This window comes from Scyliorhinus canicula, unplaced genomic scaffold, assembly GCF_902713615.1.
Source record: "Scyliorhinus canicula unplaced genomic scaffold, sScyCan1.1, whole genome shotgun sequence".
NCBI lineage: Eukaryota > Metazoa > Chordata > Chondrichthyes > Carcharhiniformes > Scyliorhinidae > Scyliorhinus > Scyliorhinus canicula.
Genome location: NW_024055734.1, coordinates 1293372 through 1319701, shown reverse-complemented (window position 1 = coordinate 1319701; position 26330 = coordinate 1293372). Strand labels below are relative to the sequence as shown.

General features: G+C 46.2%; 1 protein-coding gene across 1 annotated transcript; it reads right to left on the bottom strand.

Annotated features, from left to right (window-relative positions):
* Window positions 1–3618: 3618 nt before the first annotated feature.
* On the bottom strand, window positions 3619–24725 carry LOC119960803 (zinc finger protein 79-like). Its single transcript, XM_038788409.1, has 2 exons — window positions 24491–24725; window positions 3619–4290 (listed from the first exon to the last, which is right to left on the bottom strand). Exons 1-2 carry the CDS (start codon window positions 24538–24540, stop codon window positions 3630–3632), a joined length of 711 nt encoding a protein of 236 aa, XP_038644337.1. The 5' UTR covers window positions 24541–24725; the 3' UTR covers window positions 3619–3629.
* Between the last annotated feature and the right edge of the window lie 1605 nt (window positions 24726–26330).

The following is a 26330-nucleotide window of genomic DNA, read 5'->3' as shown; positions in this document are numbered from 1 at the left end:
GTAAATCTCTTCTGCAACTTCTCTAAAGCCTCCACATCCTTCTGGTAGTGAGGCGACCAGAATTGAACACTATACTCCAAGTGTGGCCTAACTAAGGTTCGATACAGCTGCAACATGACTTGCCAATTCTTATACTCAATGCCCCGGCCAATGAAGGCAAGCATGCCGTATGCCTTCTTGACTACCTTCTCCACCTGTGTTGCCCCTTTCAGTGACCTGTGGACCTGTACACCTAGATCTCTCTGACTGTCAATACTCTTGAGGGTTCTACCATTCACTGTATATTCCCTACCTGCATTAGACCTTTCAAAATGCATCACCTCACATTTGTCCGGATTAAACTCCATCTGCCATCTCTCCGCCCAAGTCTCCAAACGATCTAAATCCTGCTGTATCCTCTGACAGTCCTCATCGCTATCTGCAATTCCACCAATCTTTGTGTGGTTTCAAAGACAAAATTGTACCCTCCTCTATCACTGCCTCCGACAGCCCATTACAGACGCTCCCCACCCTCTGTGTGAAACAATTTCCCCTCTGGTCTCTCTTGTATCTCTCCCCTCTCACCTTTAACCTCTGCCCTCTTGTTCTGGACGCCTTCAAGGAGCGAGGAACCTGTACCCCTAGATCTCTTTGTTCTGTAACTCTCCCCAACCTCCCATTAACCGAGTAGGTCCTGTCTCGATTCGATCGACCAAAATACATCGCCTCACATTTATCCAAATTAAACTCTGTCTGCCAGTCATCTGCCCCCTGGCCCAATTGGTCAGGACTCCCAACTTTTATTCGGATCCCAGACCAGATCCCAACATTTATTCGGATCCCGGAACCAATTGTTTTTTAATTTGAAAATCTGGGTGATAATAACTATCATTTGTTTTAAACGGACGTTAATTCAAACTCAGAATTTACCACATTGTCCAAGAAATTGCTTCACAATAATCTGAAACACCAGGAAATCTTGAACTTGCTATCTATATCTGCTGCTAACCCCAATTCAGCAATCAATACAGTTCAAACGCCACTTAGAAATAAAGTTGGCAAACTCAGCTGGTCAGAGACTTCTCGAGAGAGATCCTTTCACGACAGGAACAAATACACTTCTCAACCGAGCAGCATTTCAACTGCTGTTCAACTTCAAATCCTTCTGTCTTGTCACACTGAAATCCTGGGGCAAACTGCAAAACTACAGACGCACCTGGCTCCTCCCATTAATTACCTGCATGTCAGCTGTCACCCACTGAGATGTCACACGATTCGCTTAGCTGTGACTAAATACAACCCTTCATAAACTATCTGCTCATCGGGGGAATCTCCAGCAATCATAACAATGCCTCATTCGCCCTTCATCTGTAATCAATCATGACCTCACCATTTATGGCTCCTTAATTACACCTTTAGCAGGCACACACAGTCTGGGTGCCCCAACCTAGGTTCTTTAATAATATCATTGTGAATTAGCAGCGTTTCAACAGCTGTTCAACTTCAAATCCTGCTGTCTTGTCACACTGAAATCCTGGGGCAAACTGCAAAACTACAGACGCACCTGGCTCCTCCATTTAATTACCACAGCTGTCACCCACTGAGATGTCACATGATTCGCTTAGCTGTGACTAAATACAACCCTTCATAAACTATCTGCTCATCGGGGGAATCTCCAGCAATCATAACAATGCCTCATTCGCCCTTCATCTGCAATCAATCATGACCTCACCATTTATGGCTCCTTAATTACACCTTTAGCAGGCACACACAGTCTGGGTGCCCCAACCTAGGTTCTTTAATAATATCATTGTGAATTAGCAGCATTTCAACTGCTGTTCAACTTCAAATCCTTCTGTCTTGTCACACTAAAATCCTGGGGCAAACTGCAAAACTACAGACCAGCCTGGCTCCTCCCATTAATTACCACAGCTGTCACCCACTGAGATGTCACACGATTCGCTTAGCTGTGACTAAATACAACCCTTCATAAACTATCTGCTCATCGGGGGAATCTCCAGCAATCATAACAATGCCCCATTCGCCCTTCATCTGCAATCAATCATGATCTCACCATTTATGGCTCCTTAATTACACCTTTAGCAGGCACACACAGTCTGGGTGCCCCAACCTAGGTTCTTTAATAATATAATTGTGAATTAGCAACATTTCAACTGCTGCCCAACATTCAAATCTTTCTGTCTTGTCACACTGAAATCCTGGGGCAAACTGCAAAACTACAGACGGACCTGGCTCCTCCCATTAATTACCACAGCCGTCACCCACTGAGATGTCACACGATTCGCTTAGCTGTGACTAAATACAACCCTTCATAAACTATCTGCTCATCGGGGGAATCTCCAGCAATCATAACAATGCCTCATTCGCCCTTCATCTGCAATCAATCATGACCTCACCATTTATGGCTCCTTAATTACACTTTTAGCAGGCACACACAGTCTGGGTGCCCCAACTTAGGTTCTTTAATAATATCATTGTGAATTAGCAGCATTTCAACTGCTGCCCAACATTCAAATCTTTCTGCTTTGTCACGCTGAAATCCTGGGGCAAACTGCAAAACTACAGACAGACCTGGCTCCTCTCATTAATTACCTCATCGGTAGCCGGCAAAGAACATAAGAACTAGGAGCAGGAGTCGGCCATCTGGCCCCTCGAGCCTGCTCCGCCATTCAATGAGATCATGGCTGATCTTTTGTGGACTCAGCTCCACTTTACGGCCCGAACACCATAACCCTTAATCCCTTTATTCTTCAAAAAACTATCTATCTTTACCTTAAAAACATGTAATGAAGGAGCCTCAACTGCTTCACTGGGCAAGGAATTCCATAGATTCACAACCCTTTGGGTGAAGAAGTTCCTCCTAAACTCAGTTCTAAATCTACTTCCCCTTATTTTGAGGCTATGTCCCCTAGTTCTGCTGTCACCCGCCAGTGGAAACAACCTGCCCGCATCTATCCTATCTATTCCCTTCATAATTTTAAATGTTTCTATAAGATCCCCCCTCATCCTTCTAAATTCCAACGAGTACAGTCCCAGTCTACTCAACCTCTCCTCATAATCCAACCCCTTCAGCTCTGGGATTAACCTAGTGAATCTCCTCTGCACACCCTCCAGCGCCAGTACGTCCTTTCTCAAGTAAGGAGACCAAAACTGAACACAATACTCCAGGTGTGGCCGCACTAACACCTTATACAATTGCAACATAACCTCCCTAGTCTTAAACTCCATCCCTCTAGCAATGAAGGACAAAATTCCATTTGCCTTCTTAATCACCTGTAAACCAACCTTCTGTGACTCATGCACTAGCACACCCAGGTCTCTCTGCACAGCGGCATGCTTTAATATTTTATCGTTTAAATAATAATCCCGTTTGCTGTTATTCCTACCAAAATGGATAACCTCACATTTGGCAGATGATCCGCTCAGCTAGGGCTTTTAAAAAAAACATTACTCCCAATAGGCAAGGGCGGCAGAGTGGTTAGCTATGCTCCCCCGACAGCGACCCGGGTTCGATTCCGACCTTGGGTGAATGTGTGTCGGGTTGGCACGTTCTCCGTACTACCCCCCCCCCCCCCGCTCCACCACCATCGTGCCCCGCGTGGCGTCCTGCCTCTCTCTCTCTCTCTCTGTCACCTGAAAGGCCGCTCTCCTGTGTGGGTCCGCTGGTGGTCCGAGAGTTTGGAGGATTGCGCAAAGGCCTTGCCGCACACGTCGCACTTGAAGGGCTTCTGCAGGGGGCGGGAACACTGGTGCACCAGGAACGACGAGAGGCGCTGGAAGGTCTTGTGGCAGATGCTGCACTGGCAGGGCTTGTCCTGCCCCAGGAGGCACTGGTGGCTGAAGAAATCGTCGGCCTGGCCAAAGGCCTCCTTACAGACGGAGCACTGGAACATGCGCTCCTTGGCGTGTGAGCGGCGGTGGGCCCGGAGTTCGGTGGCAGTGAGGAAGGCTCGCTGGCACAGCGGGCAGTGGAAGGACGGGGCTGGGCCTCCCCCGCCCCTGGGGGGGCTCTCGCGCTGCTGGTGGCTCTCCCGCACGTGGCCCTCCAGCTCCCCGGCACTGGCAAAGGCATGATGGCACAGGGCGCACACCAGGGGCTTGGCCTCCGACGCCGCCTCCTCCTCCTCCTCCTCCCGCTGCCCCGTCTCCGCCGGCAGACCCTCCTCCCCGGGGGCGGGGGGGAGCGGGACGGAGGGCACCAGCTCCTCTTGGTCGGCTTCCGGGGGGTAAATGGCCGCCTCTTGTGGCTCGGGCCCTGTCGGCTTCTCGTCCTCCGTCTCCTCTTCCTTCCTGCAAAGGCAAAGAAGAAATGGGTGAGGAATCCATCTCGTCAGAAACAAGAAACAATCAGCGTCACCCTCAGAGTCTGTTACACAGGAACAGGAGGCCGTTCAGCCCCTCGAGCCTGTTACACAGGAACAGGAGGAGGCCCATTCAGCCCCTCGAGCCTGTTACACAGGAACAGGAGCTCCATTCAGCCCCTCTAGCCTGTTACACAGGAACAGGAGGAGGCCCATTCAGCCCCTCGAGCCTGTTACACAGGAACAGGAGGCCCATTCAGCCCCTCGAGCCTGTTACACAGGAACAGGAGGAGGCCCATTCAGCCCCTCGAGCCTGTCAAACAGGAACAGGAGGAAGCCCATTCAGCCCCCTCCTCGAGTCTGTTACACAGGAACAGGAGGAGGCCCATTCAGCCCCTCGAGCCTGTTACACAGGAACAGGAGGAGGCCCATTCAGCCCCTCGAGACTGTTACACAGGAACAGGAGGAGGCCCATTCAGCCCCTCGAGCCTGTTACACAGGAACAGGAGGAGGCCCATTCAGCCCCTCGAGACTGTTACACAGGAACAGGAGGAGGGCCATTCAGCCCCTCCAGCCTGTTACACAGGAACTGGAGGAGGCCCATTCAGCCCCTCAAGCCCGTTACACAGGAACAGGAGGAGGCCCATTCAGCCCCTCGAGCCTGTTACACAGGAACAGGAGGAGGCCCATTCAGCCCCTCGAGCCTGTTACACAGGAACAGGAGGAGGCCCATTCAACTGATCATTGCAAAGCTATTTCTTTGATGTTCATGTGGTAAAATCTGCGTTCAAATTTAAGTTTGTTTCAACATAAAGATAGCTATTGGTTAGAGTCATCATAGCTGGGGTGAAGTATCCTCTCCTGACGCACATAAAAACCGGCAATTCCGTGGGGATTCCCATCCAGTATCCCAACTAACCCTGGGGAAGGGACAGTAATAAATACTAACCCTGGGGAAGGGACAATCTAATAAATACTAACCCTGGGGAGGGGACAATCTAATAAATACTAACCCTGGGGAAGGGACAGTAATAAATACTAACCCTGGGGAATGGACAGTAATAAATACTAACCCTGGGGAAGGGACAATCTAATAAATACTAACCCTGGGGAAGGGACAATCTAATAAATACTAACCCTGGGGAAGGGACAGTCTAATAAATACTAACCCTGGGGAAGGGACAATCTAATAAATACTAACCCTGGGGGAGGGACATTATAATAAATACTAACCCTGGGGAGGGGGGAAAGCAATATAATAAATACTAACCCTGGGGAAGGGACAGTAATAAATACTAACCCTGGGGAAGGGACAATCTAATAAATACTAACCCTGGGGAAGGGACAATCTAATAAATACCAACCCTGGGGGAGGGACAAGTTAATAAATACTAACCCTGGGGAGGGGACAGTCTAATAAATACTAACCCTGGGGAAGGGACAATCTAATAAATACTAACCCTGGGGAGGGGACAATCTAATAAATACCAACCCTGGGGAAGGGACAATCTAATAAATACTAACCCTGGGGAAGGGACAATCTAATAAATACTAACCCTGGGGGAGGGACAATCTAATAAATACTAACCCTGGGGGAGGGACAATCTAATAAATACTAACCCTGGGGGAGGGACAATCTAATAAATACTAACCCTGGGGAGGGGACAGTCTAATAAATACTAACCCTGGGGAAGGGACAATCTAATAAATACTAACCCTGGGGAGGGGACAATCTAATAAATACCAACCCTGGGGAAGGGACAATCTAATAAATACTAACCCTGGGGAAGGGACAATCTAATACATACTAACGCTGGGGAAGGGACATTATAATAAATACTAACCCTGGGGAGGGTCGAAAGCAATATAATAAATACTAACCCTGAGGGGGGAGAGCAATATAATAAATACTAACCCTGAGGGGGAGGGCAACATAATAAATACTAACCCTGGGGAGGGGGCGCGAGCAACATAATAAATACTAACCCTGAGGGGGGGTAGCAATATAATTAATACTAACCCTGAGGAGGGAGGGAGCAATATAATAAATACTAACCCTGAGAAGGGGGGGAGCAATATAATAAATACTAACCCTGAGGAGGAGGGAAGCAACATAATAAATACTAACCCTGAGAAGGGGGGAAGCAACATAATAAATACTAACCCTGGGGAGGGGGGGAGCAATATAATAAATACTAACCCTGAGGTGGGGGGAGAGCAATATAATAAATACTAACCCTGAGGAGGAGGGAGGGCAATATAATAAATACTAACCCTGAGGAGGGGGGAGAGCAATATAATAAATACTAACACTGAGGGGGGGGCAATATAATAAATACTAACCCTGGTGAGGGGAATATAATTAATACTAACCCTGGGGAGGGCAACAATAGGATAAATACTAACCCTGGGGAGGGGAACAATAGGATACATACTAACCATGGGGAGGGGAACAATAGGATAAATACTAACCCTGGGGAGGGGAACAATAGGATCAATACTAACCCTGGGGAGGGGAACAATAGGATAAATACTAACCCTGGGGAGGGGAACAACAGGATAAATATTAACCGTGGGGAGGGGAACAATAGGATAAATACTAACCCTGGGGAGGGGAACGATAGGATAAATACTAACCCTGGGGAGGGGAACAATAGGATAAATACTAACCCTGAGGAGGGGAACAATAGGATAAATACTAACCCTGGGGGAGGGGAACAATAGGATAAATACTAACCCCGGGGTGGGGAACAATAGGATAAATACTAACCCTGGGGAGGGGAACAATAGGATAAATACTAACCCTGGGGAGGGGAACAATAGGATAAATACTAACCCTGGGGAGGGGAACAATAGGATAAATACTAACCCTGTGGGAGGGGAACAATAGGATAAATACTAACCCTGGGGAGGGGGGAAAGCAATATAATAAATACTAACCCTGGGGAAGGGACAGTAATAAATACTAACCCTGGGGAAGGGACAATCTAATAAATACTAACCCTGGGGAAGGGACAATCTAATAAATACCAACCCTGGGGGAGGGACAATCTAATAAATACTAACCCTGGGGAGGGGACAGTCTAATAAATACTAACCCTGGGGAAGGGACAATCTAATAAATACTAACCCTGGGGAGGGGACAATCTAATAAATACCAACCCTGGGGAAGGGACAATCTAATAAATACTAACCCTGGGGAAGGGACAATCTAATACATACTAACGCTGGGGAAGGGACATTATAATAAATACTAACCCTGGGGAGGGTCAAAAGCAATATAATAAATACTAACCCTGAGGGGGGAGAGCAATATAATAAATACTAACCCTGAGGGGGAGGGCAACATAATAAATACTAACCCTGGGGAGGGGGCGCGAGCAATATAATAAATACTAACCCTGAGGGGGGGTAGCAATATAATTAATACTAACCCTGAGGAGGGAGGGAGCAATATAATAAATACTAACCCTGAGAAGGGGGGGAGCAATATAATAAATACTAACCCTGAGGAGGAGGGAAGCAACATAATAAATACTAACCCTGAGAAGGGGGGAAGCAACATAATAAATACTAACCCTGGGGAGGGGGGGAGCAATATAATAAATACTGACCCTGAGGTGGGGGGAGAGCAATATAATAAATACTAACCCTGAGGAGGAGGGAGGGCAATATAATAAATACTAACCCTGAGGAGGGGGGAGAGTAATATAATAAATACTAACCCTGAGGGGGAGGGCAATATAATAAATACTAACCCTGAGGGGGGGGAGCAATATAATAAATACTAACCCTGAGGGGGGAGAGCAATATAATAAATACTAACCCTGAGGGGGAGAGCAATATAATAAATACTAACCCTGAGGAGCGGGAGAACAATATAATAAATACTAACCATGAGGGGGGAGGGCAATATAATAAATACTAACCCTGAGGAGGGGGGAAAGCAATATAATAAATACTAACACTGAGGGGGGGGGCAATATAATAAATACTAACCCTGGTGAGGGGAATATAATTAATACTAACCCTGGGGAGGGCAACAATAGGATAAATACTAACCCTGGGGAGGGGAACAATAGGATACATACTAACCCTGGGGAGGGGAACAATAGGATAAATACTAACCCTGGGGAGGGGAACAATAGGATCAATACTAACACTGGGGAGGAGAACAATAGGATAAATACTAACCCTGGGGAGGGGAACAACAGGATAAATACTAACCGTGGGGAGGGGAACAATAGGATAAATACTAACCCTGGGGAGGGGAACGATAGGATAAATACTAACCCTGGGGAGGGGAACAATAGGATAAATACTAACCCTGAGGAGGGGAACAATAGGATAAATACTAACCCTGGGGGAGGGGAACAATAGGATAAATACTAACCCGGGGTGGGGAACAATAGGATAAATACTAACCCTGGGGAGGGGAACAATAGGATAAATACTAACCCTGGGGAGGGGAACAATAGGATAAATACTAACCCTGGGGAGGGGAACAATAGGATAAATACTAACCCTGTGGGAGGGGAACAATAGGATAAATACTAACCCTGGGGAGGGGAACAATAGGATAAATACTAACCCTGGGATGGGGAACAATAGGATAAATACTAACCCAGAGGCGGAGGGGAACAATAGGATAAATACTAACCCCGGGGTGGGGTACAATAGGATAAATACTAACCCTGGGGAGGGGAACAATAGGATACATTTTAACCCTGGGGAGGGGAACAATAGGATAAATACTAACCCTGGGGAGGGGAACAATAGGATAAATACTAACCCTGGGGAGGGGAACAATAGGATAAATACTAACCCTGGGGAGGGGAACAATAGGATAAATACTAACCCTGGGGAGGGGAACAATAGGATAAATACTAACCCTGGGGAGGGGATCAATAGGATAAATACTAACCCTGGGGAGGGGAACAATAGGATAAATACTAACCCTGGGGAGGGGAACAATAGGATAAATACTAACCCTGGGGAGGGGAACAATTGGATAAATACTAACCCTGGGGAGGGGAACAGTAGGATAAATACTAACCCCGGGGTGGGGAACAATAGGATAAATACTAACACTGGGGAGGGGAACAATAGGATAAATACTAACCCTGGGGAGGGGAACAATAGGATAAATACTAACCCTGGGGAGGGGAACAATAGGATAAATACTAACCCTGGGGAGGGGAACAATAGGATAAATACTAACCCTGAGGAGGGGAACAATAGGATAAATACTAACCCTGGGGAGGGGAACAATAGAATAAATACTAACTCTGGGGTGGGAACAATAGGATAAATACCAACCCTGGGGAGGGGAACAATAGGATACATACTCACCCTGGGGAGGGGAACAATAGGATAAATACTAACCCTGGGGAGGGGAAGAATAGGATAAATACTAAACCGGGGGAGGGGAACAACAGGATAAATACTAACCCTGGGGAGGGGTACAATAGGATAAATACTTACCCTGGGGAGGGGAACAATAGGATAAATACTAACCCTGGGGAGGGGAACAATAGGATAAATGCTAACCCTGAGGAGGGAGAGCAATAGGATAAATACTAACCCTGAGGAGGGAGAGCAATATAATAAATGCTAACCCTGAGGAGGGAGAGCAGTATAATAAATACTAACCCTGAGGAGGGGGGAGCAATAAAATAAATGCTAACCCTGAGGAGAGTGGAACAATAGGATAAATACTAACCCTGGGGATGAGGAACAATAGGATAAATACTAAACCAGAGGAGGGGGGTGAGCAATATAATAAATACTAACCCTGGGGAGGAGGGAGAGCAATATAATAAATACTAACCCTGAGGAGGGGGAGCAATATAATAAATACTAAGCCTGAGGATGAGGGGGAGCAATATAATAAATACTAACCCTGAGGAGGGGGGGAGAGCAATATAATAAATACTAACCCTGAGGTGGGGGGGAGAGTAATATAATAAATACTAACCCTGAGGAGGGAGGGCAATATAATAAATACTAACCCTGGAGCACCGGTCGAAGCAATATAATAAATACTAACCCTGGTGAGGGGAATATAATTAATACTAACCCTGGGGAGGGGAACAATAGGATAAATACTAACCCTGGGGAGGGGAACAATCGGATAAAGACTAACCCTGGGGAGGGGAACAATAGGATAAATACTAACCCTGGGGTGGGGAACAATAGGATAAATACTAACACTGGGGAGGGGAACAATAGGATAAATACTAACCCTGGGGAGGGGAACAATAGGATAAATACTAACCCTGGGGAGGGGAACAATAGGATCAATACTAACCCTGAGGGGGAGGGCAACATAATAAATACTAACCCTGGGGAGGGGGCGCGAGCAATATAATAAATACTAACCCTGAGGGGGGGTAGCAATATAATTAATACTAACCCTGAGGAGGGAGGGAGCAATATAATAAATACTAACCCTGAGAAGGGGGGAGCAATATAATAAATACTAACCCTGAGGAGGAGGGAAGCAACATAATAAATACTAACCCTGAGAAGGGGGGAAGCAACATAATAAATACTAACCCTGGGGAGGGGGGGAGCAATATAATAAATACTGACCCTGAGGTGGGGGGAGAGCAATATAATAAATACTAACCCTGAGGAGGAGGGAGGGCAATATAATAAATACTAACCCTGAGGAGGGGGGAGAGCAATATAATAAATACTAACCCTGAGGGGGAGGGCAATATAATAAATACTAACCCTGAGGGGGGGAGCAATATAATAAATACTAACCCTGAGGGGGGAGAGCAATATAATAAATACTAACCCTGAGGGGGAGAGCAATATAATAAATACTAACCCTGAGGAGCGGGAGAACAATATAATAAATACTAACCCTGAGGGGGGAGGGCAATATAATAAATACTAACCCTGAGGAGGGGGGAGAGCAATATAATAAATACTAACACTGAGGGGGGGGGCAATATAATAAATACTAACCCTGGTGAGGGGAATATAATTAATACTAACCCTGGGGAGGGCAACAATAGGATAAATACTAACCCTGGGGAGGGGAACAATAGGATACATACTAACCCTGGGGAGGGGAACAATAGGATAAATACTAACCCTGGGGAGGGGAACAATAGGATCAATACTAACCCTGGGGAGGAGAACAATAGGATAAATACTAACCCTGGGGAGGGGAACAACAGGATAAATACTAACCGTGGGGAGGGGAACAATAGGATAAATACTAACCCTGGGGAGGGGAACGATAGGATAAATACTAACCCTGGGGAGGGGAACAATAGGATAAATACTAACCCTGAGGAGGGGAACAATAGGATAAATACTAACCCTGGGGGAGGGGAACAATAGGATAAATACTAACCCGGGGTGGGGAACAATAGGATAAATACTAACCCTGGGGAGGGGAACAATAGGATAAATACTAACCCTGGGGAGGGGAACAATAGGATAAATACTAACCCTGGGGAGGGGAACAATAGGATAAATACTAACCCTGTGGGAGGGGAACAATAGGATAAATACTAACCCTGGGGAGGGGAACAATAGGATAAATACTAACCCTGGGATGGGGAACAATAGGATAAATACTAACCCAGAGGCGGAGGGGAACAATAGGATAAATACTAACCCCGGGGTGGGGTACAATAGGATAAATACTAACCCTGGGGAGGGGAACAATAGGATACATACTAACCCTGGGGAGGGGAACAATAGGATAAATACTAACCCTGGGGAGGGGAACAATAGGATAAATACTAACCCTGGGGAGGGGAACAATAGGATAAATACTAACCCTGGGGAGGGGAACAATAGGATAAATACTAACCCAGAGGGGGAGGGGAACAATAGGATAAATACTAACCCTGGAGAGGGGAACAATAGGATAAATACTAACCCTGGGGAGGGGAACAATAGGATAAATACTAACCCTGGGGAGGGGATCAATAGGATAAATACTAACCCTGGGGAGGGGAACAATAGGATAAATACTAACCCTGGGGAGGGGAACAATAGGATAAATACTAACCCTGGGGAGGGGAACAATAGGATAAATACTAATCCCGGGGTGGGGAACAATAGGATAAATACTAACCCTGTGGGAGGGGAACAATAGGATAAATACTAACCCTGGGGAGGGGAACAATAGGATAAATACTAACCCTGGGGGGGGAAACAATAGGATACATACTAACCCTGGGGAGGGGAACAATAGGATAAATACTAACCCTGGGGAGGGGAAGAATAGGATAAATACTAAACCGGGGGAGGGGAACAACAGGATAAATACTAACCCTGGGGAGGGGTACAATAGGATAAATACTTACCCTGGGGAGGGGAACAATAGGATAAATACTAACCCTGGGGAGGGGAACAATAGGATAAATGCTAACCCTGAGGAGGGAGAGCAATAGGATAAATACTAACCCTGAGGAGGGAGAGCAATATAATAAATGCTAACCCTGAGGAGGGAGAGCAGTATAATAAATACTAACCCTGAGGAGGGGGGAGCAATAAAATAAATGCTAACCCTGAGGAGAGTGGAACAATAGGATAAATACTAACCCTGGGGATGAGAAACAATAGGATAAATACTAAACCAGAGGAGGGGGGTGAGCAATATAATAAATACTAACCCTGGGGAGGAGGGAGAGCAATATAATAAATACTAACCCTGAGGAGGGGGAGCAATATAATAAATACTAAGCCTGAGGATGAGGGGGGAGCAATATAATAAATACTAACCCTGAGGAGGGGGGGGAGAGCAATATAATAAATACTAACCCTGAGGTGGGGGGGGAGAGCAATATAATAAATACTAACCCTGAGGAGGGAGGGCAATATAATAAATACTAACCCTGGAGCACCGGTCGAAGCAATATAATAAATACTAACCCTGGTGAGGGGAATATAATTAATACTAACCCTGGGGAGGGGAACAATAGGATAAATACTAACCCTGGGGAGGGGAACAATCGGATAAAGACTAACCCTGGGGAGGGGAACAATAGGATAAATACTAACCCCGGGGTGGGGAACAATAGGATAAATACTAACACTGGGGAGGGGAACAATAGGATAAATACTAACCCTGGGGAGGGGAACAATAGGATAAATACTAACCCTGGGGAGGGGAAGAATAGGATAAATACTAAACCGGGGGGAGGGGAACAACAGGATAAATACTAACCCTGGGGAGGTGTACAATAGGATAAATACTTACCCTGGGGAGGGGAACAATAGGATAAATACTAACCCTGGGGAGGGGAACAATAGGATAAATGCTAACCCTGAGGAGGGAGAGCAATAGGATAAATACTAACCCTGAGGAGGGAGAGCAATATAATAAATGCTAACCCTGAGGAGGGAGAGCAGTATAATAAATACTAACCCTGAGGGGGGGGGAGCAATATAATAAATGCTAACCCTGAGGAGAGTGGAACAATAGGATAAATACTAACCCTGGGGATGAGGAACAATAGGATAAATACTAAACCAGAGGAGGGGGGTGAGCAATATAATAAATACTAACCCTGGGGAGGAGGGAGAGCAATATAATAAATACTAACCCTGAGGAGGGGGAGCAATATAATAAATACTAAGCCTGAGGATGAGGGGGGAGCAATATAATAAATACTAACCCTGAGGAGGGGGGGAGAGCAATATAATAAATACTAACCCTGAGGTGGGGGGAGAGCAATATAATAAATACTAACCCTGAGGAGGGAGGGCAATATAATAAATACTAACCCTGGAGCACCGGTCGAAGCAATATAATAAATACTAACCCTGGTGAGGGGAATATAATTAATACTAACCCTGGGGAGGGGAACAATAGGATAAATACTAACCCTGGGGAGGGGAACAATCGGATAAATACTAACCCTGGGGAGGGGAACAATAGGATAAATACTAACCCCGGGGTGGGGAACAATAGGATAAATACTAACACTGGGGAGGGGAACAATAGGATAAATACTAACCCTGGGGAGGGGAACAATAGGATAAATACTAACCCTGGGGAGGGGAACAATAGGATAAATACTAACCCTGGGGAGGGGAACAATAGGATAAATACTAACCCTGAGGAGGGGAACAATAGGATAAATACTAACCCTGGGGAGGGGAACAATAGGATAAATACTAACCCTGGGGTGGGAACAATAGGATAAATACCAACCCTGGGGAGGGGAACAATAGGATACATACTAACCCTGGGGAGGGGAACAATAGGATAAATACTAACCCTGGGGAGGGGAAGAATAGGATAAATACTAAACCAGGGGAGGGGAACAACAGGATAAATACTAACCCTGGGGAGGGGTACAATAGGATAAATACTTACCCTGGGGAGGGGAACAATAGGATAAATACTAACCCTGGGGAGGGGAACAATAGGATAAATGCTAACCCTGAGGAGGGAGAGCAATAGGATAAATACTACCCCTGAGGAGGGAGAGCAATATAATAAATGCTAACCCTGAGGAGGGAGAGCAGTATAATAAATACTAACCCTGAGGAGGGGGGAGCAATATAATAAATGCTAACCCTGAGGAGAGTGGAACAATAGGATAAATACTAACCCTGGGGATGAGGAACAATAGGATAAATACTAAACCAGAGGAGGGGGGTGAGCAATATAATAAATACTAACCCTGGGGACGAGGGAGAGCAATATAATAAATACTAACCCTGAGGAGGGGGAGCAATATAATAAATACTAAGCCTGAGGATGAGGGGGGAGCAATATAATAAATACTAACCCCGGGGAGGGTAACAATAGGATAAATACTAACCCTGGGGATGGGTACAATAGGATAAATACTAACCCTGGGGGGGGGGAACAATAGGATAAATACTAACCCTGGGGAGGGAAACAATAGGATAAATACCAACCCTGGGGTAGGGGAATAGGATAAATATTAACCCTGGGAAGGGGAACAATGGGTTAAATACTAACCCTGGGGTGGGGAACAATAGGATAAATACTAACCCTGGGGAGGGGAAGAATAGGATAAATACTAAACCGGGGGAGGGGAACAACAGGATAAATACTAACCCTGGGGAGGGGAACAATAGGATAAATACTAACCCTGGGGTGGGGAACAATAGGATAAATACTAACACTGGGGAGGGGAACAATAGGATAAATACTAACCCTGGGGAGGGGAACAATAGGATAAATACTAACCCTGGGGAGGGGAACAATAGGATCAATACTAACCCTGAGGGGGAGGGCAACATAATAAATACTAACCCTGGGGAGGGGGCGCGAGCAATATAATAAATACTAACCCTGAGGGGGGGTAGCAATATAATTAATACTAACCCTGAGGAGGGAGGGAGCAATATAATAAATACTAACCCTGAGAAGGGGGGAGCAATATAATAAATACTAACCCTGAGGAGGAGGGAAGCAACATAATAAATACTAACCCTGAGAAGGGGGGAAGCAACATAATAAATACTAACCCTGGGGAGGGGGGGAGCAATATAATAAATACTGACCCTGAGGTGGGGGGAGAGCAATATAATAAATACTAACCCTGAGGAGGAGGGAGGGCAATATAATAAATACTAACCCTGAGGAGGGGGGAGAGCAATATAATAAATACTAACCCTGAGGGGGAGGGCAATATAATAAATACTAACCCTGAGGGGGGGAGCAATATAATAAATACTAACCCTGAGGGGGGAGAGCAATATAATAAATACTAACCCTGAGGGGGAGAGCAATATAATAAATACTAACCCTGAGGAGCGGGAGAACAATATAATAAATACTAACCCTGAGGGGGGAGGGCAATATAATAAATACTAACCCTGAGGAGGGGGGAGAGCAATATAATAAATACTAACACTGAGGGGGGGGGCAATATAATAAATACTAACCCTGGTGAGGGGAATATAATTAATACTAACCCTGGGGAGGGCAACAATAGGATAAATACTAACCCTGGGGAGGGGAACAATAGGATACATACTAACCCTGGGGAGGGGAACAATAGGATAAATACTAACCCTGGGGAGGGGAACAATAGGATCAATACTAACCCTGGGGAGGAGAACAATAGGATAAATACTAACCCTGGGGAGGGGAACAACAGGATAAATACTAACCGTGGGGAGGGGAACAATAGGATAAATACTAACCCTGGGGAGGGGAACGATAGGATAAATACTAACCCTGGGGAGGGGAACAATAGGATAAATACTAACCCTGAGGAGGGGAACAATAGGATAAATACTAACCCTGGGGGAGGGGAACAATAGGATAAATACTAACCCGGGGTGGGGAACAATAGGATAAATACTAACCCTGGGGAGGGGAACAATAGGATAAATACTAACCCTGGGGAGGGGAACAATAGGATAAATACTAACCCTGGGGAGGGGAACAATAGGATAAATACTAACCCTGTGGGAGGGGAACAATAGGATAAATACTAACCCTGGGGAGGGGAACAATAGGATAAATACTAACCCTGGGATGGGGAACAATAGGATAAATACTAACCCAGAGGCGGAGGGGAACAATAGGATAAATACTAACCCCGGGGTGGGGTACAATAGGATAAATACTAACCCTGGGGAGGGGAACAATAGGATACATACTAACCCTGGGGAGGGGAACAATAGGATAAATACTAACCCTGGGGAGGGGAACAATAGGATAAATACTAACCCTGGGGAGGGGAACAATAGGATAAATACTAACCCTGGGGAGGGGAACAATAGGATAAATACTAACCCAGAGGGGGAGGGGAACAATAGGATAAATACTAACCCTGGAGAGGGGAACAATAGGATAAATACTAACCCTGGGGAGGGGAACAATAGGATAAATACTAACCCTGGGGAGGGGAACAATAGGATAAATACTAACCCTGGGGAGGGGAACAATAGGATAAATACTAACCCTGGGGAGGGGAACAATAGGATAAATACTAACCCTGGGGAGGGGAACAATAGGATAAATACTAATCCCGGGGTGGGGAACAATAGGATAAATACTAACCCTGTGGGAGGGGAACAATAGGATAAATACTAACCCTGGGGAGGGGAACAATAGGATAAATACTAACCCTGGGGGGGGAAACAATAGGATACATACTAACCCTGGGGAGGGGAACAATAGGATAAATACTAACCCTGGGGAGGGGAAGAATAGGATAAATACTAAACCGGGGGAGGGGAACAACAGGATAAATACTAACCCTGGGGAGGGGTACAATAGGATAAATACTTACCCTGGGGAGGGGAACAATAGGATAAATACTAACCCTGGGGAGGGGAACAATAGGATAAATGCTAACCCTGAGGAGGGAGAGCAATAGGATAAATACTAACCCTGAGGAGGGAGAGCAATATAATAAATGCTAACCCTGAGGAGGGAGAGCAGTATAATAAATACTAACCCTGAGGAGGGGGGAGCAATAAAATAAATGCTAACCCTGAGGAGAGTGGAACAATAGGATAAATACTAACCCTGGGGATGAGAAACAATAGGATAAATACTAAACCAGAGGAGGGGGGTGAGCAATATAATAAATACTAACCCTGGGGAGGAGGGAGAGCAATATAATAAATACTAACCCTGAGGAGGGGGAGCAATATAATAAATACTAAGCCTGAGGATGAGGGGGGAGCAATATAATAAATACTAACCCTGAGGAGGGGGGGAGAGCAATATAATAAATACTAACCCTGAGGTGGGGGGGGAGAGCAATATAATAAATACTAACCCTGAGGAGGGAGGGCAATATAATAAATACTAACCCTGGAGCACCGGTCGAAGCAATATAATAAATACTAACCCTGGTGAGGGGAATATAATTAATACTAACCCTGGGGAGGGGAACAATAGGATAAATACTAACCCTGGGGAGGGGAACAATCGGATAAAGACTAACCCTGGGGAGGGGAACAATAGGATAAATACTAACCCCGGGGTGGGGAACAATAGGATAAATACTAACACTGGGGAGGGGAACAATAGGATAAATACTAACCCTGGGGAGGGGAACAATAGGATAAATACTAACCCTGGGGAGGGGAAGAATAGGATAAATACTAAACCGGGGGAGGGGAACAACAGGATAAATACTAACCCTGGGGAGGTGTACAATAGGATAAATACTTACCCTGGGGAGGGGAACAATAGGATAAATACTAACCCTGGGGAGGGGAACAATAGGATAAATGCTAACCCTGAGGAGGGAGAGCAATAGGATAAATACTAACCCTGAGGAGGGAGAGCAATATAATAAATGCTAACCCTGAGGAGGGAGAGCAGTATAATAAATACTAACCCTGAGGGGGGGGGAGCAATATAATAAATGCTAACCCTGAGGAGAGTGGAACAATAGGATAAATACTAACCCTGGGGATGAGGAACAATAGGATAAATACTAAACCAGAGGAGGGGGGTGAGCAATATAATAAATACTAACCCTGGGGAGGAGGGAGAGCAATATAATAAATACTAACCCTGAGGAGGGGGAGCAATATAATAAATACTAAGCCTGAGGATGAGGGGGGAGCAATATAATAAATACTAACCCTGAGGAGGGGGGGAGAGCAATATAATAAATACTAACCCTGAGGTGGGGGGAGAGCAATATAATAAATACTAACCCTGAGGAGGGAGGGCAATATAATAAATACTAACCCTGGAGCACCGGTCGAAGCAATATAATAAATACTAACCCTGGTGAGGGGAATATAATTAATACTAACCCTGGGGAGGGGAACAATAGGATAAATACTAACCCTGGGGAGGGGAACAATCGGATAAATACTAACCCTGGGGAGGGGAACAATAGGATAAATACTAACCCCGGGGTGGGGAACAATAGGATAAATACTAACACTGGGGAGGGGAACAATAGGATAAATACTAACCCTGGGGAGGGGAACAATAGGATAAATACTAACCCTGGGGAGGGGAACAATAGGATAAATACTAACCCTGGGGAGGGGAACAATAGGATAAATACTAACCCTGAGGAGGGGAACAATAGGATAAATACTAACCCTGGGGAGGGGAACAATAGGATAAATACTAACCCTGGGGTGGGAACAATAGGATAAATACCAACCCTGGGGAGGGGAACAATAGGATACATACTAACCCTGGGGAGGGGAACAATAGGATAAATACTAACCCTGGGGAGGGGAAGAATAGGATAAATACTAAACCAGGGGAGGGGAACAACAGGATAAATACTAACCCTGGGGAGGGGTACAATAGGATAAATACTTACCCTGGGGAGGGGAACAATAGGATAAATACTAACCCTGGGGAGGGGAACAATAGGATAAATGCTAACCCTGAGGAGGGAGAGCAATAGGATAAATACTACCCCTGAGGAGGGAGAGCAATATAATAAATGCTAACCCTGAGGAGGGAGAGCAGTATAATAAATACTAACCCTGAGGAGGGGGGAGCAATATAATAAATGCTAACCCTGAGGAGAGTGGAACAATAGGATAAATACTAACCCTGGGGATGAGGAACAATAGGATAAATACTAAACCAGAGGAGGGGGGTGAGCAATATAATAAATACTAACCCTGGGGACGAGGGAGAGCAATATAATAAATACTAACCCTGAGGAGGGGGAGCAATATAATAAATACTAAGCCTGAGGATGAGGGGGGAGCAATATAATAAATACTAACCCCGGGGAGGGTAACAATAGGATAAATACTAACCCTGGGGATGGGTACAATAGGATAAATACTAACCCTGGGGGGGGGGGAACAATAGGATAAATACTAACCCTGGGGAGGGAAACAATAGGATAAATACCAACCCTGGGGTAGGGGAATAGGATAAATATTAACCCTGGGAAGGGGAACAATGGGTTAAATACTAACCCTGGGGTGGGGAACAATAGGATAAATACTAACCCTGGGGAGGGGAAGAATAGGATAAATACTAAACCGGGGGAGGGGAACAACAGGATAAATACTAACCCTGGGGAGGGGAGCAATAGGATAAATACTAACCCTGGGGAGGGGAACAATAGGATAAATACTAACCCTGGGGTGGGGAACAATAGGATAAATACTAACCCTGGGGAGGGGAACAATAGGATAAATACTAACCCTGGGGTGGGGAACAATAGGATAAATACTAACCCTGGGGTGGGGAACAATAGGATAAATACTAACCCTGGGGAGGGGAACAATCGGATAAATGCTAACCTTGGAGAGGGGAACAATAGGATAAATACTAACCCTGGGGAGGGGAACAATAGGATAAATACTAACCCTGGGGAGGGGAACAGTAGGATAAATACTAACCCTGGGGATGGGAACAATAGGATAAATACTAACCCTGGGGAGGGGAACACTAGGATAAATACTAACCCTGGGGATGGGAACAATAGGATAAATACTAACCCTGGGGATGGGAACAATAGGATAAATACTAACCCTGGGGAGGGGAACAATGGGATAAATACTAACCCTGGGGGGGGGGGTACAATAGGATAAATACTAACCATGGGGAGGGAACAATAGGATAAATACTAACCCTGGGATGGGGAACAATAGGATACATACTAACCCTGGGGAGGGGAACAATAGGATAAATACTAACCCTGGGGAGGGGAACAATAGGATAAATACTAACCCTGGGGAGGGGAACAATGGGATAAATACTAACCCTGGGGAGGGGAACAATAGGATAAATACTAACCCTGGGGAGGGGAACAATAGGATAAATACTAACCCTGGGGAGGGGAACAATAAGATAAATACCAACCCTGGGGAGGGTAACAATAGGATAAATACTAACCCTGGGGAGGGGAACAGTAGGATAAATACTAACCCTGGGAAGGGAAACAATAGGATAAATACTAACCCTGGGGAGGGGAACAATAGGATAAATACCAACCCTGGTGTGGGGAACAATAGGATAAACACTAACCCTGGGGAGGGGAACAATAGGATAAATACTAACCCTGGGGAGGGGAACAATAGGATAAATACCAACCCTGGTGTGGGGAACAATAGGATAAATATTAACCCTGGGGAGGGGAACAATAGGATAAATACTAACCCTGGGCAGGGGAACAATAGGATAAATACTAACCCTGGGGAAGGGAACAAAAGGACAAATACTAACCCTGGTGTGGGGAACAATAGGATAAATACTAACCCTGGGGAGGGGAACAATAGGATAAATACTAACCCTGGGGAGGAGAACAATAGGATAAATACCAACCCTGGGGAGGGGAACAGTAGGATAAATACTAACCCTGGGGAGGGGAACAATAGGATAAATACTAACCCTGGGGATGGGAACAATAGGATACATACTAACCCTGGGGAGGGGAACAATAGGATAAATACTAACCCTGGGGAGGGGAACAATAGGATAAATACTAACCCTGGGGAGGGGAACAATAGGATAAATACTAACCCTGGGGAGGGGATCAATAGGGTAAATACTAACCCTGGGGAGGAGAACAATAGGATAAATACTAACCCTGGGGAGGGGAACAATAGGATAAATACTAACCCTGGGGAGGGAACAATAGGATAAATACTAACCCTGGGGAGGGGAACAATAGGATAAATACTAACCCTGGGGAGGGGAACAATAGGATCAATACTAACCCTGGGGAGGAGAACAATAGGATAAATACTAACCCTGGGGAGGGGTGTTAAGTAATGGGTTAAGAGATATTACAATGATTGTCTCATTTATGTTAAGTGTTCAATGATTGGCACTGATATGTAAAGGGGCTTTAGGAGGACTCTGGAGCTGGTGATGATCTGTAGAGTTCTGTGCAGAGTGAGTTTGAACCATTAAAGGTGTGTTGGTGAAAAAGGAGCTGAACTCTTCCCTCTTCATACCACAGCATCTAGTACATTTTACAAGGGGAACAATAGGATAAATACTAACCCTGGGGAGGGGAAACAATAGGATAAATACTAACCCTGGGGAGGGGAACAATATAATAAATGCTAACCCTGGGTAGGGGAACAATGTGATAAATACTAACCCTGGGTATGAGGGGAGGAGCAATATAATAAATACTAACCCTGGGGAGTTGGGGCGGGGGAAGCAATATTGTGTGGCACGGTAGGACAGTGGTTAGCACTGTTGCTTCACAGCGCCAGGGTCCCGGGTTCGATTTGCGGCTCGGGTCGCTGTCTGAGCAGAGTCTGCACGTTCTCCCCGTGTCTGCGTGGGTTTCCTCCGGGTGCTCCGGTTTCCTCCCACAAGTCCCGAAAGACGTGCTGTTGGGTGAATTGGACATTCTGAATTCTCCCTCTGTGTACCTGAACAGGCGCCGGAATGTGGCGACTAGGGGCTTTTCACAGTCACTTCATTGCAGTGTTAATGTGAGCCTACTTGTGACAATAATAAAGATTAGAATAAACACTAACACGAGTGAGGGGAAGAATATAATAAGTACTAACCCTGGTGAGTTGGGCAACAAAATAAATACTACTCCTGGGGAGAAGGACCAATATAATACTGACCCTGGACAGACAAACAACATAATAACTACTAACATTGGGGCGAGGGGTGGAAGCAATATAATAAATACTAACCCTGGAGACTTGGTGTCTCCAATATAATATATACTAATCTTGGGGAGTTGGGCAATATAATAATATAATATAATAAATATAATATAATAAATAGTAATCCTGGGGAGGGGGTACAATATAATAAATACTAACCGTGGGGAGGGGGGAACAATATAATAAATACTAACCCTAGATAGGGGGAGCAATCTAATAAATACTAACCCTGAGGCGAAATGGTAGCAATATATTAAATACTAACCCTAGTGAGGGGAACAATATAATAAATACTAACGCTGGGGAGGAGTAATATAATAAATACTACTCCTGGGTATACTACCTCCCCTCCTCGTGGTTAGTATTTATTAGTTATTATTTTATTATAATAAATACTAACCCTGGGGGGTTCGGGCGGGGGAAGCAATATTGTGTGGCACGGTAGCACAGTGGTTAGCACTGTTGCTTCACTGCGCCAGGGCCCCGGGTTCGATTCCCGGCTTGTGTCGCTGTGTGTGCGGAGTCTGCACGTTCTCCCCACCGTGTCTGCGTGGGTTTCCTCCGGGCGCTCCGGTTTCCTCCCACAAGTCCCGAAAGACGTGCTGTTGGGTAATTTGGACATTCTGAATTCTCCCTCCGTGTACCCGAACAGGCGGCGGGGTGTGGTGACTAGGGGCTTCTCACAGCAACTTAATTGCAGTGTTAATGTCAGCCTACTTGTGACAATAATAAAGATTAGAATAAACACTAACACTGGTGAGGGGAAGAATTTAAGAAATACTAACCCTGGGATGAGGGAGCAGCAATATTATGTATACTAACCTTGGGGAGTTGGGTAATATAAAGAATACTAACCCTGAAGAGGGGGGGCAATATAATAACCACTAACCCTGGGGAGGAGGGCAGAGGAATATAATAAATCCTAACCCTGGGGAGGAGGGGACAGCAATATAATAAACATTAACCCTGAGAAATCTAATAAATACTAACTTTGGGGAGAACCAATATAAGTACTAACCCTGGGGAGGAGGAGGGGGGGGGGGACATTGTAATAAATACTAACCCTGGGGAGGAGGAGGGGGGGACATTGTAATAAATACTAACCCTGGGGAGGAGGAGGGGGGACATTGTAATAAATACTAACCCTGGGGAGGAGGAGGGGGGGACATTGTAATAAATACTAACCCTGGGGAGGAGGAGGGGGGGACATTGTAATAAATACTAACCCTGGGGAGGAGATGGGGGACATTGTAATACATACTAACCCTGGGGAGGAGGAGGGGGGGGGCATTGTAATAAATACTAACCCTGGGGAGGAGATGGGGGGACATTGTAATACATACTATCCCTGGGGAGGAGGAGGGGGGACATTGTAATACATACTATCCCTGGGGAGTTGGGGAAAAGGGGGAGGGGGGAGTAATATAATACTAACCCTGGGGAGTTGGGGAGCAATATAATAAACACTGAGCCTAAGAGAGAGGGGGGAGGGGGTCAGTGTGAGGAATGCACACCCTGTGTTTTGCACAGGGAGGAATGCAGGGTGGGGGGGTGGGCAGGGGGGTTATGGATGTTCAGGGTGCCCCCCACCCACCCCCGGATCGCCCCCTTACCCCCTGTTTGTTACTCACACTCTCGGGGGGGGGGCCCAGGCCCAGCCCTGCAATTCCGGTCGATGCATCGGCTTGCGGCGGCTGCAATGAAGGTGTTGCGGGGTGGGGGGGTTTGCATTGGGGGCTGTTTCCAGCAGGGGGGGGGGGAGGGAGGGGGGTTTCGGGTTGTTGTTGGCGCGCGCGCGCTCCGGGGGCCCCCCTACATTCCTCCCATTGCTGAGGGAGCAGCTCGTTCCCGGCTCGCACCGCGCGCCCAGGCCCGGGCGGCACCGCGCCTGCGCAGCGCCCGGCGGCACTGCCGGCCACGGCGCCTGCGCAACGGCCCGGCGGCACTGCATGGGACGGCGCCTGCGCAGCGCCCGGCGGCACTGCCGGCCACGGCGCCTGCGCAACGCCCGGCGGCACCGCGCCTGCGCAGCTCCCGGCGGCACTGCCGGCCACGGCGCCTGCGCAGCTCCTGGCACTGCCGGCGACGGCGCCTGCGCAACGGCCCGGCGTCACTGCGCCTGCGCAGCTCCCCGTACTGCCGGCAACCGCACCTGCGCAGCTCCTGGCACTGCCGCCAACTGCCCGCAACTGCGCCTGCGCAAAAAATACTAACCCTGGGGAAGGGAAAATCTAATAAATACTAACCCTGGGGAAGGGACAATCTAATAAATACTAACCCTGGGGAAGGGACAATCTAATAAATACTAACCCTGGGGAAGGGACAATCTAATAAATACTAACCCTGGGGAGGGGACAATCTAATAAATACTAACCCTGGGGAGGGGACAATCTAATAAATACTAACCCTGGGGAAGGGACAATCTAATAAATACTAACCCTGGGGAAGGGACAATCTAATAAATACTAACCCTGGGGAAGGGACAGGCTAATAAATACTAACCCTGGGGGAGGGACAATCTAATAAATACTAACCCTGGGGAAGGGACAATCTAATAAATACCAACCCTGGGGAGGGACAATCTAATAAATACTAACCCTGGGGAGGGGACAATCTAATAAATACTAACCCTGGGGAAGGGGACAATCTAATAAATACTAACCCTGGGGAAGGGGACAATCTAATAAATACTAACCCTGGGGAGGGACAATCTAATAAATACTAACCCTGGGGAGGGACAATCTAATAAATACTAACCCTGGGGAGGGGACAATCTAATAAATACTAACCCTGGGGAAGGGGACAATCTAATAAATACTAACCCTGGGGAAGGGGACAATCTAATAAATACTAACCCTGGGGAAGGGACAATCTAATAAATACTAACCCTGGGGAAGGGACAATCTAATAAATACTAACCCTGGGGAAGGGACAATCTAATAAATACTAACCCTGGGGAAGGGACAATCTAATAAATACTAACCCTGGGGAAGGGACAATCTAATAAATACTAACCCTGGGGAAGGGACATGTAATAAATACTAAGCCTGGGGAAGGGACAATCTAATAAATACTAACCCTGGGGAATGGACAGTAATAAATACTAACCCTGGGGAAGGGACAATCTAATAAATACTAACCCTGGGGAAGGGACAATCTAATAAATACTAACCCTGGGGAAGGGACAATCTAATAAATACTAACTCTGGGGAAGGGACAATCTAATAAATACTAACCCTGGGGAAGGGACAATATAATAAATACTAACCCTGGGGAAGGGACAATCTAATAAATACTAACCCTGGGGAAGGGACAATCTAATAAATACTAACCCTGGGGAAGGGACAATCTAATAAATACTAACCCTGGGGAAGGGACAATCTAATAAATACTAACCCTGGGGAAGGGACAATCTAATAACTACTAACCCTGGGGAAGGGGACAATCTAATAAATACTAACCCTGGGGAAG